The sequence below is a fragment of the Cervus elaphus genome, chromosome 5 (assembly GCF_910594005.1).
Source record: "Cervus elaphus chromosome 5, mCerEla1.1, whole genome shotgun sequence".
NCBI lineage: Eukaryota > Metazoa > Chordata > Mammalia > Artiodactyla > Cervidae > Cervus > Cervus elaphus.
In genome coordinates, this window is record NC_057819.1 from 119,281,386 (window position 1) to 119,298,004 (window position 16,619).

A 16,619-nucleotide genomic window follows, 5' to 3' on the forward strand; every position below is an offset into this window, starting at 1 on the left:
TTTCCCCTAAAGGTGGCAGACTGTGCTATTCTATGTTATGCTATTTTAACCCTTTTTCTTGTGTCTATCAAATAGGGAGCAGATTTCATAGCTCCAGGCCTGGGATGACCCCTCGACTGCATATGTCCAGGGATGTAGTTTTCGCAGATCAGGCCTTGCAGATGCTTCTGAGGCCCTGCATGGGCTCCAGCTGTGAGCAGAGGGCCTGCTGTTTCCAGGAACCCCACTAGGTGCGACTGAATGTTGTAGGTGCAATGAGATGAAACCAGAAAAAGCACCTCTCTGCCGAAGGCTGTGGCTTTGTTCTAGACTTCTACATGTGCTTGACCAACAGTTTCATCTGTTTTGACAGCCATAAACTTTTAACTGTTTTCCTCCGATTAATAAAAGTAGTTGATGTTTATTGTAGAAAACTTGGGAGACACACAAGAGGATTGAAGAAGTAAAAATCACCAAGTATCTGAAACTCAGAGGAACATCGCTACTGTTCTGGAATTCAGAGGTGGGTTGCAAACTCAAGACCCCGGGCTATTTTTATTTTGCAGTTGTCTATTTGAACAATGAGTTACTTGCCTTCAGGTGGAGTGTGTCTGGTTGACTGCAAGCATCCTAGCCCTTGTTAGGTACTTCTCTTGCCTTACCCACCTGTCCCCTGAAGACATTTGAATTTACAACCTAGAGCTTGCTTATCTAGAAATACTGTTTTTAAAAACAAAATTGGGTATTGGGTATATACAATTTTCTGTCCTGCTTTCTTTCCCTAAACATTTTTATGTGAGCATTATCCCCTGCCATTAATTATTCTTTAAGAACATGATAATGATTCTACTCTAAGGGTACATTATACAAACCCTTCCCCTGTTGGGTATGTAGATTGTTTCCAGATTTTTGCTGCCACAGATCACACCATGATAGACATCCTCGCTCATACCTCCTTGACTGCAGGTCTTATTTTCTTAGAACAAATTCATAGGAGTGGAATTGCAAGCTCTCTAAAGACTAGGACACAGGTTGCCAAATTCCAGTTTGGACCAAGTGACCCTCCAGGTAGGATATGAAAGCATCTCTCCTAACTGTGGTGGTTACTGGGAATGTATGCTGTGGGCTTGGCATAGCACCTGAGTATCTGTACCTGGGAAATGTTAGTCAGTAGTTTCACTATCGGAGAAGGCAATGGCACCCCACTCCAGTACTCTCGCCTGGAAAATCCCATGGATGGAGGAGCCTGGTAGACTGCAGTCCATGGGGTCGCTACGAGTCGGACATGACTGAGCGATTTCACTTTCACTTTTCCTTTCATGCATTGGAGAGGGAAATGGCAACCCACTCCAATGTTCTTGCCTGGAGAATCCCAGGGATGGGGGAGCCTGGTGGGCCGCCGTCTATGGGATCGCACAGAGTCGGACACAACTGAAGCAACTTAGCAGCAGCAGCAGCAGTTTCACTATCAGTATTGAGCTTTTTTTTTTTTTATATAATTTTGTTTATTATATTTATTTATTTTTAATTTTGGCTGTGCTGGGCATTCATTGCTGTGTGGGCTTTTCTCTAGTTGGGGTGAGCAGGGGCTACTCTCTAGCGGGCCGTGTGTGGGCTTCTCTTGTTGCAGAGCAGGTGCTCTGGGGTGCACAGACTTCAGTAACTGTGGCACGGGCTCAGTTGCTCTGCAGCCTGTGGGATCCTCTTGGATCAGGGATCAAACCCATGTCTTCCGCATCGGCAGGGGAATTTTTCACCACTGAACCACCAGGGAAGTCGTTGAGCATTATTCTAGAAAAAGACCTTAGCCAATTTGGTAGGCCAAATTTCTCTCTTGTAAATTTACATTTACTACTGAGTGAGCTTGAACTTTTTATCTGCCACCCCCCACCCCAGATTTTATTAACCACCTGTATTATTTCTTCTGTGAAACTGTCTGCAGTGCCTCTTCCCCAGTTTTTCTATTAGGTATTCATGTTTTCCTTATTGATTTGTAAGCGCTTTCAATATATTAGCTCTCTGTCACGTTTGCTTTGGATCTCTTGCTGACACAATTCAAACATCTGGCTCCTACTCCAACTTATGCAAACGACTTTATTATACTTATTTATTTATTTATTTTGCAAACTACTTTGGAATGTGAAAAAAAAAAAAGGATTAGAGGCAAGATAAGGAGTCAGGGGTATAATAGAAGATCAGGACAAATTCTCAGTGAATCTCAGCATAATGGAAGATATCTTCTGGGCACACGTGGAGGATTAGATGAGCCTGGTGGGTCAAGGGATGTATGATGCGTGGGGAACCTCACCTTCCAAACAGCAGTTTGGAGTTTACTGAGGACTGTTGGGGAGATGGCAGGAGAAACTAGCGTAGCTGAGTGCCCGCGATATTCAAGTGCTGCTGAGAATAGCACTTGCTTTCGTTATTCTAGCAAGGCAATGAGGTAGATTTCATTATACTTATTTTAAGACATGGGCATTGTAACCCAGACTGGCTTCTTGACCACCCCAGGCTGCACTGCTGGGAGGAAGGAGGGCTGGAATTAGAAGTGAGGTCCGCCCTTCCTGCCAGGAGGCATTAGATCACTGGGGGCCTGTGGACATTGAGTTGTTACAGTCACATGTGCTCTAATCACCCCTAACTTCAAGCCATCCGAGTGTATGTTCTATATTTACTTGTGTCCACCACAGTACACATCGACCTTTTAAGTAAAGGCTCCTGCGCTCAGTGGGTGGTGAGGAAATGTGATGCTCACTGGCTCCCCCAAGGGGATGAAACAGGTGCTTGGCTGGCAAGGTGGGCTGTCAAGTGTCCCCTTCCTTGACGCCCAAGGGGGCTCCTTAGGACCTATTCCTCCTTTGCTTTGCCACAGCAGGAGAGGACAGCGTGATTAGCAGAACAGCGTGGCTCGGGCCTTGGGATGAAAGCTCAGGACCAAAAGAGATGTCGGCCAAACCAGTGTTTTGAAATAAAGCCTATATCCGCCTCTATGTTATTTCTTACACATTAAGATCTTGACACCTTGGATCAGAAGGGAGAAAATCTCTGGGGGAGGTGAATTGTCTGCCATCCACAGACCTCTATCCTCCCCTCCTGGGAGGCGGGTGGGGAACTGCGGCGGGGTGAGACATCCTCAGAGCTGGAAACTACTTCTTTACCCTCCCCCTCCCCCACCCACTCCCATACCTAACACCCACCACCAAAATACCCTCTCCAGAAGCCTAACGGCGGGCATCCATCCACTCAAAACCTTTCATGGTCTCGCTTATGGAGTAATGGCAGAGAAAATGAAAACTCTCCCCGCCCTGCCTTTTCCTACCAGCCTCCCTAGGAGAAAGAAACTGGATCCAATAGTTTGTTTTTAAAACCTTTTAAGTGTTTCATTGTAAGGTACACTCTCTTCACATAAAAAGCACATGGAATTCAGCATGTAACAGCTCAAATCAGTCTCTGAGGTCAGAGATGTATGAGCATCCTTACCTATTCCCCCGAGGGTAGGTACCTTCCCAGGCCGCTGCAGTTTCTGTCTGCTTTTGTTCCCAGACAATCGTGGGCTCTGCATCTCTGGGCTGACTGTCAGTCTCCCCAGGTTTGGCCTCCTCTTCCTTGATAAAATCTGTGGTGCCTGGGCTGCTGAAAAGTGCAAAATCTTTTTAATAATTTTTTATAGGAAAACATCTTCATAGAAAGACTGCTCAGAGGGCCTGTGGTGGGGAAGGAGGTTAAGGGAATAAAAAAAAAAAAACCAAAAAAACAAAAAATAGGAGGCGAGGGCGAAGCTGGATTTGAACCCTGGTTCGATAACCTTGTAACCACATGGGCTTGGACAGATCACTTCCGGGAGCCTCAGTTTTCCCCACCTGTGACATGGGAATAATAATACCTACTTCACAAGGCTCTGATCACCATTCATGAGCACCCCCTGACACCTGCCATGTGGAGTCTGAAGGGGGTCCTTCCTTTTGCTAAGAAATTTCTAGCTTCCAGTTCATAGATATTGGGATGGGCTTGCTGGTAAAACCATCAAGAGCCTTTACCTTTGGGACACACAAAGCCTGGCTCCCCATGTCCTCATCCAAACGTGAATCACAGTCTGTTCTGCACCTACACATTCATATCCTCAGGTTGTTTATTAGCAACTAATATGGCATTCCAGAAAGATTCCAAGCATCTGGGGACCTTTTTTTTTTTTTGCTTGTGTGTTACCCACCACTGGGTGGGGTTGATACATTCCCAGAAAGACAGTAACTGAAGTGCCAAGTCGAATTGAGTTACCGGTAATATATTTTTTTAAAGTCACATTTTGAATTAGGTTGCTAATTGGTATGAATAATCTCAAGTTTCCTCTTCACATGTATTAAGTCTCAGTGCATGTGAGCTTGGGAAAAGGGTTTTGCTGTTTTCCAAGCATCTCTACAAGTTCTCAAGTTCACAGGCAGTTAGATTGTGAATTTCTAGATGAAATGCTTCCAGGAGAATTTGCCTGGCTCATCTCCTCTTGGACAGTTCAGAACTTTCACAAATAGCCAGCAGTCAAGGGGGAAGGGGGTAAAGCTGGGAAGGGTCTCTGAGTTGTATGCAAGAGAACAGCCTTCCTTGGCACGTGAAGATGACTGAATTTATGTCCCACAGTGTAAGTTGTGGTTATGTGGATCTTTTTAAATCAGATTAAGGAAAGGAATGGAAGTTCTCCTTGGCTGCCCGTGAAGCCTGGTTTAAAACAATGATTAGCTACAACCTACTTTCCCTGACAGGCCCTCATTGGGGAACTTGCTAGAAGGGGGAGCTGCCGGTGGTGTGGGTTCCAGCTTAGGGCACGTCAGTGGAGCCCAGAGAGGTTGTGGGCTTGACCAGAAAGAGAATTCTCCAGAAAATGAGAACACATTCTTTGGAGGGTGTAGGATGGTGATTAGACAGGATCTCACTGACTGAGTTGGGAGAGAGGAGGGTGAGAGAGAGGGATGGAGGGCTTAACCGTAGGGGATCCTACCCCCCCACCCCAGGAGCTGCATTCCTCTAGCGCATAGGCTTCTCCCAATCACTTGAGGCCTTATTCCTCTGCAGCTCTCAGAAGTCATCAACTGCCCCCTGCTTAGCACCTGACAGATGGGTGCAGCAGGGCGGGGAAACAGCAGGATCATTCTTTACTGAAGAGGAAACAGGAGGACCAGGGAAGGGGCAGGCTTGGGGTGCAGGCCAAGTCCAATGGATATTCAGGACCTGGCTCAAAGGTCCTTCCCATGAGGATTTTACTTTGATTTCCAGCCGAATATTCAGACTTCCTTCACACCCCAGGCAGCAGCCCTCCTACTCCCCCACCCCATCCACACCCCTACACCCCCTGCCTCCCAGAGGGCCTTTTTCCTCCAGCCAGCCTGCACTAGCTTGCTTCAGCCAGCAGGTCCCTGGAGGTCTGTTTCCTGTTTTACAAGTCTGCTTTGGCCAGAACTTTCAGGGTCCTTAGGGCTTTTAGTATTTAAATATTCCAAGATTGCGTGAGGATTGTGTCTTTTCTCTCCAACTAGACTGTAAGCTCCTTAAGGATGAGGACCCTGTCTTAGCCAGCCTGTGTGTTTTCTCAAACTCTCTGGCAGGACAAACAACCACCACCTAGTATGTTTTATAGGGCTGGAGAAGGTGCATTCAGCTGAAAACTGTGTGGAATTCCAAAAGTAGCACCATTTTTTTTCCCCTTGTGCTGAACACCCCCAGATAACCCAAGATAACAGATTAGTCTATTTTCCTGTTCAAAAAAGTACTTTCTTCAAGGCATCGGATCTCTTAAGTGATTTCCAAAATGATTTCTGTAACCATGTCTCCTCTAATTGAGTTCTCAGCAAACTGAAGTAATGAAACGGAAAAAAACTAGAGATGGTTTGACCGGGTCTGGCAGTGAAGAAAACCTTGCTGGTAGTGAAGCCAGAGTCCTCTGACTTTGGGGAGTTTGAACCTCAGTATCTACAATTGTAAAATGGGAATGTTCTCATTTCGTTGAGTTATCGTGAAGTTTAGCAATAATGTAGGTAGATGGTCTAACTCAGTGTCTGGTGCTTATTAGTTGATAAAAACGGTAACTGCTGCTTCTACCATAAACAGCGATAATAACACTACCAATAATGATTGGAAATCTGATGTCACTCCCCTGAGAGAACTGAATTTGACCAGAAATGTTTTATTATGCAGGCTTTATAGGTTCAGGATAACTTATTCAGCAGCCTTTATTCCTGTGTAATTCTTGCTCTCTTCTTTAATCCTATTATAAAATCCAAAAGACAAATAACAACTCTTTTTATTGTAATTTGTTCAGCAAATGCCTTTTCTGTGTAATAATCCAAGGGCTCACAAAGATGAGTAAGACATTTTGGCCTAAAGATTATAATCTAACTTGGCTGCACCACTGACTTCTTCCCTGTGATACCCTTTTAGGTTCTTTGGAAAGCAAAGTCTTATGAAATATTCCTTCTTTTCCGTCTGCATCTGCAGTTACAAATGAAGGGACCTAAGCTGCTTGCAGTGCAGGAGATCCGGGTTAAGTCTGCAGACTGGGAAGATCCCTGGAGAAGGGACTGGCTACCCACTCCAGTATTCTTGCCTGGAAAATTCCACGGACAGAGGAGCCTGGAAGGCTACAGTCCATGGGATCACAAAGAGTTGGACAGGCTAGCAGCACACAAAGTGCCTAGTTTGTATGTATCAATACATGAATTCCAGTTCCTAATCACCTTACTCACATCCAAAGTGAACATAACCTCAGGCCATGGGGGTCTTTCTAAGACGATCTTCATGGTAGCATGCTACATATATTAATTTTTAGGAAGACTAAATTATACTGACACTAAAAGGTAAAATATAACTTCCTCTCCAGGTAGTAAGACAAAGCCTTTGTCTTACAGAGGATAGAGCAAGTTGTGTTCAAAAGTTTTATTGCCAGGCAACCTATCAACCTGAAGTTTGTCAGTGAATTTTGGGAAGAATGTGGCTTGCTTTGGGCACCATGAAACCCATTCCTTCTAGTATCTGGGCAAAGGGATGCCTCCAGTAGCAAAGAAATCAAACAGCTGTTTACATAGAAGATGTCTGCCTCAATTGTCTTGACATTGCTGGGACACCAACTGTTGACTGAATAGTTGTTAATTTGACCAGCAAAGGGGAAAAAAAAGGTAGAAATCTTATATTTATAAAAGACCCTGATGACTGGAGATTAGTTCAAGATAGTGGAGAAGAAGGGTGTGCACTCACCTCCTCCTGTGAAAGCACTGAAATCACAACTAACTATTGAACAACCATTAATTAGGAGATGCTGGAACACACCAAAAAAAGATACACCACGTCCAAAGTCAAAGGAGAAGCCACAATGAGATGGTAGGAGGGGCGCAATCATGATAAAATCAAGTCCCATACCCACTGGATGGGCAACCCAAGAACTGATGAACAGTTGTATCACAGAAGTTCTCCCACCGTTGTGAAGGTTCTGAGCCCCATGTCAGGCTTTCCAGCCTGGGGATCTGGCAAAGAGACTAGGAATCCCCAGGGAATCTCTCTGTAAAAGTTAGCAGGATTTGACTGTAGGACTTCCACAGGACCAGGGGAAACGCAGTATCCACTCTTGGAGGACACACACAAAATTTTGTGTACACTAGGACTCAGAGAAGCAGCAGTGTGACCCCACAGGAGACTGAACCACACCTACCTGCTAATGTTGGAGGGTCTTCTGCAGAGGCATGGGTCAGCAGTGGCTCGCCACAGGGACAAAGGCACTGGCCACAGCAGTCATAGGAAGTACGCTTTGGCATGAGCCACCCTGGAGATCACCATTAGCTCTACCATATAACCTGCAGATTCCAGGGATGGGTTGCCTCAGATCAACAAACTAACAGGGAGGGAACACAGACCCACCAGACAAACAGATTCAAGTTCTACTGAGCACAGCCCTGCCCTGCAGAGCAAGCCTCAGTTCTATACACCACCAGGTCCTCACAACAGGAAGTTTGCCCAAGCCTCTTAGATAGCCTCATCTACCAGAAGTAAGAAGAACTATAATCCTGCAGCCTCCAGAATGAAAATCATAGAAATGGAAAGGCAGAAGATTATGTCCCAGATGAAGGAACAAGATACAACCCCAGAAAAACAATAAAGTGGAGATAGGCAACCTTCCAGAAAAAGAATTACTCAGAGCAATGATAGTGAAGGTGATCTGGGATCTTGGGGAAAATAATGGAGTCAAATATTGAGAAGATGCAAGAAACATTTAATAAAGATCTGGAAGAACTAAAGAAGAAACAAACAGATGAACGATACACTAGAAGGAATCAATAGCAGGATAACTGAGGGAAAGACAGAATGGTGGAAGTCAATGCTGCAGAACAGAATAAAGAAAAAAGAATGAAATGAAGACATCCTAAGAGACCTCTGTGATAACATTAAAAATACCAACATTTTCATTATAGGGGCCCTAGAAGGACAAGAGAGAGAGAGGACCTGAGAAAATATTTGAAGATATAATAGCTGAAAACTTCCCTAACATGAAAAAGAAAATAGAACTTCAACCAAGTCCAGGAAACTCAGAGAGTCCCAGGCAGGATAAACTGAAGCAGGAACACGCTAAAACACATACTAATCAAACTGACAAAAACTAAAGATAAAGATAAGATGTTAAAAGTAACAAGGGGGAAAAAAAAAGAAAAAGTAACAAGGGAAAATGATAAATGACATACAAGGGTTAACCCAGAAGGTTAACAGCTGATTTCTCAGCAGAAACTTTGTAAGCTAGAAGGGAATGGTATATTTAAAGCAATGAAAGAGAAGAGACTACAACCAAGAATACTCTACCCAGTGAGGCACTTATTCAGATTTGATGGAAAAATCAAGAGCTTTAAAAGTTAAGAGAATTCAGCACCTTCAGTCAACTTTACAACAAATGCTGAAGAAACTTCTCTAGGCAGGAAACACAAGAGAAAGAAAAGACCTACAGAAAACAACCCCCCCACCCCCGCCCGCCGCAGGGCCCCTGACAACTGAGAACCGAGTCCATTTAGTGGCCCGTGTTAATTCCATGCACCTGATCATCCTTTAATTCCTCACATCACTGTATACACAGACACAGTTCTGGATAGACAAAGTCGAAAAGGAAGGTGGAGAGAGAAATACAATTCCTGAACCTGTACCCCTCCCCCACACCATCTCCACTTTATTGCCCAGTGCCTAGGATTGTGCCTGAGAGATGCCTTTTGAATAGGTTTTATTGCCTCTTTTGGATCATGGGCAGAATTACAGCTTAACCGCAAGAGCTGATGTTGCCCTGGTGGAATAGGCAGCCTTCTGTACAGTCACAAATAATAGGCTGTGTCTGTTTGCTGGTCTGAGTATGCTGGGAAATGTGTGTTGTCTCACATCCCCAGAGGAGATCTTAATGAAAGCTTAATTATGGACCATAAATGTGTTTTATTTAGGAACACAGGAGGTGGGATTTTTTTTGATTTGGAGAGATGTAGGGCCTAATAAGTAGTCAGGAAAGAAAACATAAACAGTGACTGAACCCTTTCACTTGTCCCTCCCCGGTGCGGTGCTGAGCGGGCTCTCACATCCAGCGTGGACGTCCCCCACCCAGTCCCGTCTCTGATGCCTCCCTCTCAGGGCCGGCTCTGCGTGCATGGCCATGCCTCTAGGACTACGATCGGACACGGAGGGGCCTGCTGCGTTTCTGGTGGTTATGATCCAAACTGTGCCAGACACAGGCGTGAAGAAATCAAATGAGTCTCGAGAGAGAGAGAGACTGAGAGAGGGAGGATGGGATTTTATTGGTCGCTCACTCCTTTAAGTGCTAGGAGAAGGCTGAGTGAAGTGGCTGCAGCTGTCTGGTCTCCCCCGACGCACCACACCGGCCTGCCGTGGGCCCCCCTCTTGTCCACCTGCCCTCCGGAAGCTTGAGGTTCCCCCCTTCTCTTCGGCTCCACTGTGCTGTGCGCCCTGCCTTGCCGAGGGCCGCTTACCACACGAGGTAGATTTTACTGGGCCGTCGGGGGCCGGGCAGGCATAGCATAGGGGTCTCAATGGGCCTGGGGCTGGAGATGGGGAAGTAGCACAGTGTGGCTGGAGACTCGGGCACGGGGCCCGGGGAGGAAGGAGAGGGGCTCAGCAAGGCGGGGAAGGGGGCTGGAGGGAGGTGTGGTGGGGTGTCCTGGCCCGCCGCTGGGGAGGCAGGTGGCACTAGCGGCAGGAGGAGGCAGCAGTAACTGGTATTGGGCTGCAGGACAGGGGAGAAAGCAAAGACGGAGCAGAAAGGGGAATATTCGACGCAGAACAGCGGGTGCTCGCTGCTGTCACCTGCACAAAAGAAAAAAGCAGTCAGGAGGGAACACTCGCCCGGGGGGCAGGACAATGAATGAATCAAAACTCAAAAAATTATTCCCGAGGGCTGGATGGCATCTCCGAGTGCCCAGCTCCTGCCCGGGAGGCGCCTGGCTTGGGTCTCAGAGTCGCTGAAGAATTAAGCAGGGCAGTGACATCACCATCACCCCCCTTTCCGGCCAGTGTTCTCCGGCGTCCCCAACAGATGCAGGAAAGTTCTTCCCCACTAAGTTCCCATGTGGAAGCTCACGGGCCCTTCTCCTCTCCCACAGCCAGTCTAATTAGCTGTTCTGGCAGCAACATATGGTGGTCTGCGGGGTCTCACTTAGGTAAGCCTCTCTCCCCCGCTCTTCCAGCTGCCCACCCCGGTTGGGAGGTTGTGGTCATGCCCTAATCTGGCCTTTCTGTTGCAGAGGGGAGGCTTGGGGGGAAAAGGGAAAGGAGCAGAGACATCCTGGTGGGCTCACGGGCAGCGAGAGGGAGCAAGCAGGAAGAAGCAGGTGGACAGGAGGGAGGGGTCCAAGTGAAGTTAATGATTTGTTTGCTAACCTCACACTCAATCTGCCATCCTTGTTGGAGGCAGAATATGGGCGCCTGATGGAGTCACGATCCAGAGAGACCCCCCTCAGGCAGGACATATCTCTCCGCTCTGGCGCTCGCTGAGCTGGGTCACCTTGGATTGACGGCTTACCGCCTCAGAACCTGTTTCCTTGCCTGCAAAATGAGACAGGTGTTCTCTCTAGCCCTGTTCCTGCCAGGGTGGTCCTGAGACCACAGCAGTGTGGCTGTCGCCTGGAAGCTGCCTAGAAATGCAGACTTGCTGCCCATTCAAACCTACCGAACCATAACCGGCGGTTTGTTGAGGTCCCCAGGTATTTCTGGAGAATTTTAAAGCTTGAGAAGCAAGGCTATGAGACAGTGGCCCAAACTTACGATGAGAATCACCTGTAGAGCTTGTTAAAAAACCAGCTTTGCGGCCCCTTCATTGGAGAGACATGCTCTGAGTCAGGACAGGCCCCAGGGGTGTGTGTTTTATAAAAGACCGCCCTGGAGATTCTTAGCAACAGAAGAGTTTGGGAAATGCTATGGCTGAACTCGGTTCCAAAGCTAAGAAGCCATCGTTGAAGCCATTACCTATAATGGAGGGCTCTAATCCTTAAGCACTTGAAAGTGTTGTAGGAGCTTACCCATCCATTTCCAAAGGCCTCTCTTGACTCCTGGAGTGGCTCCTACTTCTTGGAACCTTTCTCTGTAGTTGTCTTTCCCTTCCTTCCTCAACTGTTCTTGCACCATCTCTCTCGTTACTCCGTCCACTCTCTCAGGGAAGACACTCTTGTGGTTTCAGCCACCTCTTACTCCCTGCAGACCCTTGGCTTCCTCCTGGTGGCCAGGAGCTCTCTGCTGAGCAGCAGACGTGGGTAACCAGGTGCTTCCTGGCATCTCCTGGCCTGACCAGGATGTTCCTAAAGACAACAGCTACAGAATAAGCCTTGCCTTCTCCTTGATTTCTCAGCCTTGGCCAAGGCAGCCGCCGTTGGCCTAGTTTTCTGGGCCAGAAATCCAAGATCTCTCTGATTCCTCCTTTTTCCTTTTCCCCATTCCTGACCCTCACCAAATTCTGCCAGGCTTACTTCCTTAAACACCCCTCCAGCACAGGCCCTCTCCCTCTGCTTTTGCTCCAGGTCAAGCCCTTCTCAGGTCTCTCTGGGTCCACTGCAGTTGTGGGTAATCTGGTCTTCTGGCTTCTGTCTGCCCTCACCCTCCTAGCCAACCCCCTTCTCTGGTCACAGTCAGCTGCTAACAACGCTGATCTGATAGAGTCCTTTTCCTGCTTAATCCACTGCTCCATCACCCCCAGCATGACATTCAGGGCCCTCGGGAGCCGAGTCCTCGCTTACCTGGAGGGCACCAACTTTACGCTTCCTAACTTGTAGCCTGATCCTGACCCAGAGTTTCTCAAACTCAACCTGTGCACACAGATCTCCCAGAGAGCCTGTTACATGCGGGTTCTGCATCAGTAAGGCTGGGCTGGGGTTCTTGCATTTTTAACAAGTTCTCAGGTGATGCCTCTGTTCCTTGTCTGGAGATACTGTGAGCCCCTAGACTCGTTGTAGTTCCTCCACGTCTGTCTGTCTGTCTGGCCTCTCTCTCTCCTCCCTCTTCCTCGTCCTCTCCCCCACACCTTTGTGTACTCGGCAGCTCCTGCTGGGTGCACCTTTCCTGCTTTAATCTCCCGTGCTCATTCGCTCAGTCCTGTCTGATTCTGTGACCCCATGGACTGTAGGTCGCCAGGCTCCTCTGTCTATGGAATTTTTCAGGCTAGAATACTGGAGCGGGTTTCCCTTTCCTCCTCCAGGGAATCTTCCTGACCCAGGGATCGAACCTGTGTCTCCTGCATTGGCAGGCGGGTTCTTTACCCCTAGCCACCTGGGAAGCCACCTTCCTCCTCTGGCCCTGGCTAAATCCCCTCCTTCAGGATTTTTTGCCCCACAGGCCCCTCCCAACACATCCTTAGAACTCACCTTGGCCAGGGTGTGTTGCTGTCCCACCCTCCCACTAGGCTGTGAGCCCCTGAAGGCAGGTCCTGTGTGTTTGATTCTTGTATCCCCAGTATCTATGTGGTGCCTGGCAGATAAGCAGGCAGTAAGTGAATAGTGAAGTGCTGACTGAATGCATGATGAACAGGAAAACCAAGGCCCCTTGTGCCATGCACTCTGAGATGGTGGGGGCAAGTTGAATGTGTTGCTAATATCCCATAGGTCCTGGGGGTATCGCTGGATGACTTTATTGATAATCAAAGAGTTAAACATTTTAAATAATCAGGTTATGAACTGTCACATCTCAAACTAAAATATCTTTGGTTGAGCTATTCTCTTACACAGATGCTAACCTGGGAGCAGCCTACGGTGTTGGCAGCAGACTTCATAAGTAGAGGGGGTCTTTGGGACTAACCTTTACCTAAAGCCCAGTCTGTACCCAGGATTTTAGTCCTCACGTCTACCTTTTGGTATTGGTAACAACTCCATTTTACTGCTGAGAAAACTGAGTTTGGAGAATTTGCCAGTTAATCTTCATAGGGTAAAGTAGACCAGAAATCTGAACCAGGACCTCAAATTCCAGGCTCTGTGATACCTGTGTCCTTCATTTAGGAGCATTACCATACATGGACTGAGAATTAGGATTCAGCCTATAAATATAGGAGCATTTGCTTATGTCAGTTGTTTTCTAACTTGGGCAGACAGCTTGGAAAGTTGTTGGACGCCGCTGGACTTGCCTGGAAACCCATTCATCTTGGCCTCTCAGGGAATCTTCAACAGAACTGACTTGCCAGGTAAGTTATGAAGATTTGGGATTTGCCCTCAAATTTCTCTTCCTGGCTGCTCTTCAAGTGAATATTTCCCAATCCAAAAGAGACCACAGTTGTCTTAGAGGTGTACCTTTTAAAATATGAGTTTACTGCTTTTTCTTCATTTTAGTCTCCATCATAAGCCCACTCTTAGGCTGACTAGGTCTTGCTACTCCTACAAATCTGTATCTGGTAATGACTAACACTGAACTCAATAAGAAGTGAGGAGAATATCAGAACATTTGGCTCTGTTTTAAAGGGCAAGATTTTGGAAGCAGGCTCACCGGACTCCATCCAGATCACTTTTCCTGGCACATAACAAGAGGGACTCAGCCCGGGCTCCAGGTGAGAGGAGAGGGCAGGCAAGGGCTTTTACTTCCTGTGAGCCTGGCATTGGGGGTCAGGAGCATCTTAGGACTCTGGGTGCCAGACCCCCCACAGCACAATGGCCTTTGGATGGCTCTACATGTCCTGGAAAGGAGAGGCAGCTCCTGTCCAAGTCAGGACAGGGCTGGGAGGTGTTTTGGGAACAGGCAGGAGTCCAGGAGCCGGTGGCCCCACAGCTCAGTGCACTTAATTGGCCTGCTGTCTGCTCTGCTTCCCACTGGTTCCTACAGGTCGATGGAAGGACTCAGATCCTGGGTACAGACTGGGCCTTTGGTAAAGGCTAATCCCCAAGCCTCCTCCCTCTGCTTCTGAAAGAAGAATATGTTAACAGGGCCAGGCTTATTTTTCACTCCACATCCATGTTCACCTTGATTGTGAAATAGGATTTCTGAATCGATTGCATGTTAGGCCCAGCTGAGTCTTGACTCGCTGCCTGAGTTTTTCATGTCTTTTTGGAGGGAAAGCAAATCTCTGGCTTGGTGAATGCTTTCTGATTGTTCATCTTTTTCCATTTGGTGTTTTGCTTTGGAAATTCAGGGTGTAGTAAAAGTGTCTGTGCCTGTGTTTGTGTTAGGTGTTTAAAAGTACAACTCTGATTTTTGGTAAGGGGAAGAAGACTGAGGCGGGGGGAGGAGTTAACATAAAGATAGAAAAAATTTTCTAGTCCATTCTCCTTATTGAATAAAGCTCTTGTGTGCAGGATGCCTTAGTGAAGTGAAAGTGAAAGTCACTCAGTCGCGTTTGACTCTGTGACCCCATGGACTATGCAGTCCATGGAATTCTCCAGGCCAGTATTCTCCACCCAATACTGGAGTGGGTAACCTTTCCCTTCTCCAGGGGAACTTCCCAACCCAGGGATCGAACCCAGGTCTCCTGCATTGCAGGCAGATCCTTTACCAACCGAGTTATCATACATGAGCTATCATATATGAGCTATGGTGCTGGAGGCCGTTCTAATGGTTGAGAATATGTTTTATCATTGAATCCTCACAGCTATGCTAGCAGGTAGGAGCTGTTCTGACTCCCAGGCTCTGCCATTTTACAGATGAGGAAACTGAGGCACAGAGAAGTTACTTTTCAAAAGGACACAGCAAATGAGAAACAGGGCCCAGATGCTAATCCAAGCATTTTGTTGCAAAAGCACTTGCCCACAACTGCACGGAGATAGGGGACAAGGAGAATCATAAGCCAACTCATTTAGAAACAGTTCCATGGAATATATGAATTAATTTAAAATGCATGAATTCCTCCTAAGAGAGTGTGAATCACAATGAAAATCTGAGACCTTCTTGGTTATAAATCTATTAGTAGCGGGTACTGGTGGTTCCTCTCTTGTAAATAGCCGTTTTAGGGATTCCAGGTGATAATTCACATATAAGGATTATAATGGAATATCACTACATAGGTTTGCATGTAAGTCAAGCCACATTCCCCAGCTGAATTATTTTATCCAGGAAAAGTGTGGAATAACACAATATGGAATGTTAGCCTATTAAGCAAAGGAATTCCACTGTCTTAATGGAATTAGTTTTGCGTAGAACTCAGGTCTGACATGGCAAGTTTTGGTAACTCACTGGAATTTTTGGGTGGCCCCCAAAATGCTTTAGAAAATTATTTTCCTGCAGAAGTGGAGGAAAACAGGAGCCTGTGAATTTACCCACTGAATTGGATGGATGTGTCCTAGATACTTTAGGTCCCCACACCTCTTTTTCTATTACAGCAGGGTATTTATCAGAATATTCTGAGTTGTCACCACCACTGGACTCAACTTTGCCTGAATAAACTCTGCTTGTTATTGCCTTGTCCATGGCTCTCATTTCACTGGACTGACAAAGGAATTCTGTGGGTGAGACTACACATGTCAAACGAGTGGATCCCAACACACCAAGACTCTACCTTTAGTTCACCCGAATTAACCCAATTTGCTATAGAACTGAATTGGCTTCTGCGTAACTGACATCAATCAGCAGGGTTTTTATGCTCGCTGGATGGCTGGGCCACAGTGGTCCTGCTCATGGTTGCATAGAGCTCGGACACAGTCTAGAGCTATAACTAATAAAGCTGGTGTTTTAAAATTTATTTATTGTATTATTTTTAAGCTGGTGGATTTTTTTTTTATCAAGGTGGTTTTTAAAGTCTTTTACTCCAAGTGTTGCTTGCTTAGTTGCTCAGTAGTGTCCAACTCTTTGCAACCCTTGGGACTGTAGCCCTCCAGGCTCCTCTGTCTGTGGATTTTTCAGGCAAGAATACTGGATTGGGTTGCCCTTTCTTTCTCCGGGGGATCTTCTGACCCAAGGATCGAGCCCATGTCTCCTCCATGGCAGGCAGATTGCTGCTGAGCCATTGGGGAGGTAACATCTCTTATTTGGTGAAATAATTATCCTTCTGCCAACCTGGCTCTCTTGCCTATACCTTGGTGCTTTCCAGCCTAGTAATTCCTCAAATTTGAGGTTTTATAGAATGGAAAGTGAGTTAATTTTCCTTTCCTGTCAGTGTTGTAAGTTCCATATGGAGTTCACTCAGTTGGAAGAACATCTGTGTTAATCAGACAAACTAAACG

General features: G+C 46.8%; 1 protein-coding gene across 1 annotated transcript in view; it reads right to left on the reverse strand.

Annotated features, from left to right (window-relative positions):
• The window catches only part of MARCHF10 (membrane associated ring-CH-type finger 10), a 97,305-nt gene that overhangs the window by 29,465 nt on the left and 51,221 nt on the right, over positions 1-16,619 (reverse strand). Inside the window, exon 5 of the mRNA XM_043904970.1 lies at positions 3,460-3,612. Within this exon, the coding sequence (XP_043760905.1) occupies positions 3,460-3,612 (153 nt within the window). The remainder of the gene's footprint in view (positions 1-3,459; positions 3,613-16,619) is intronic.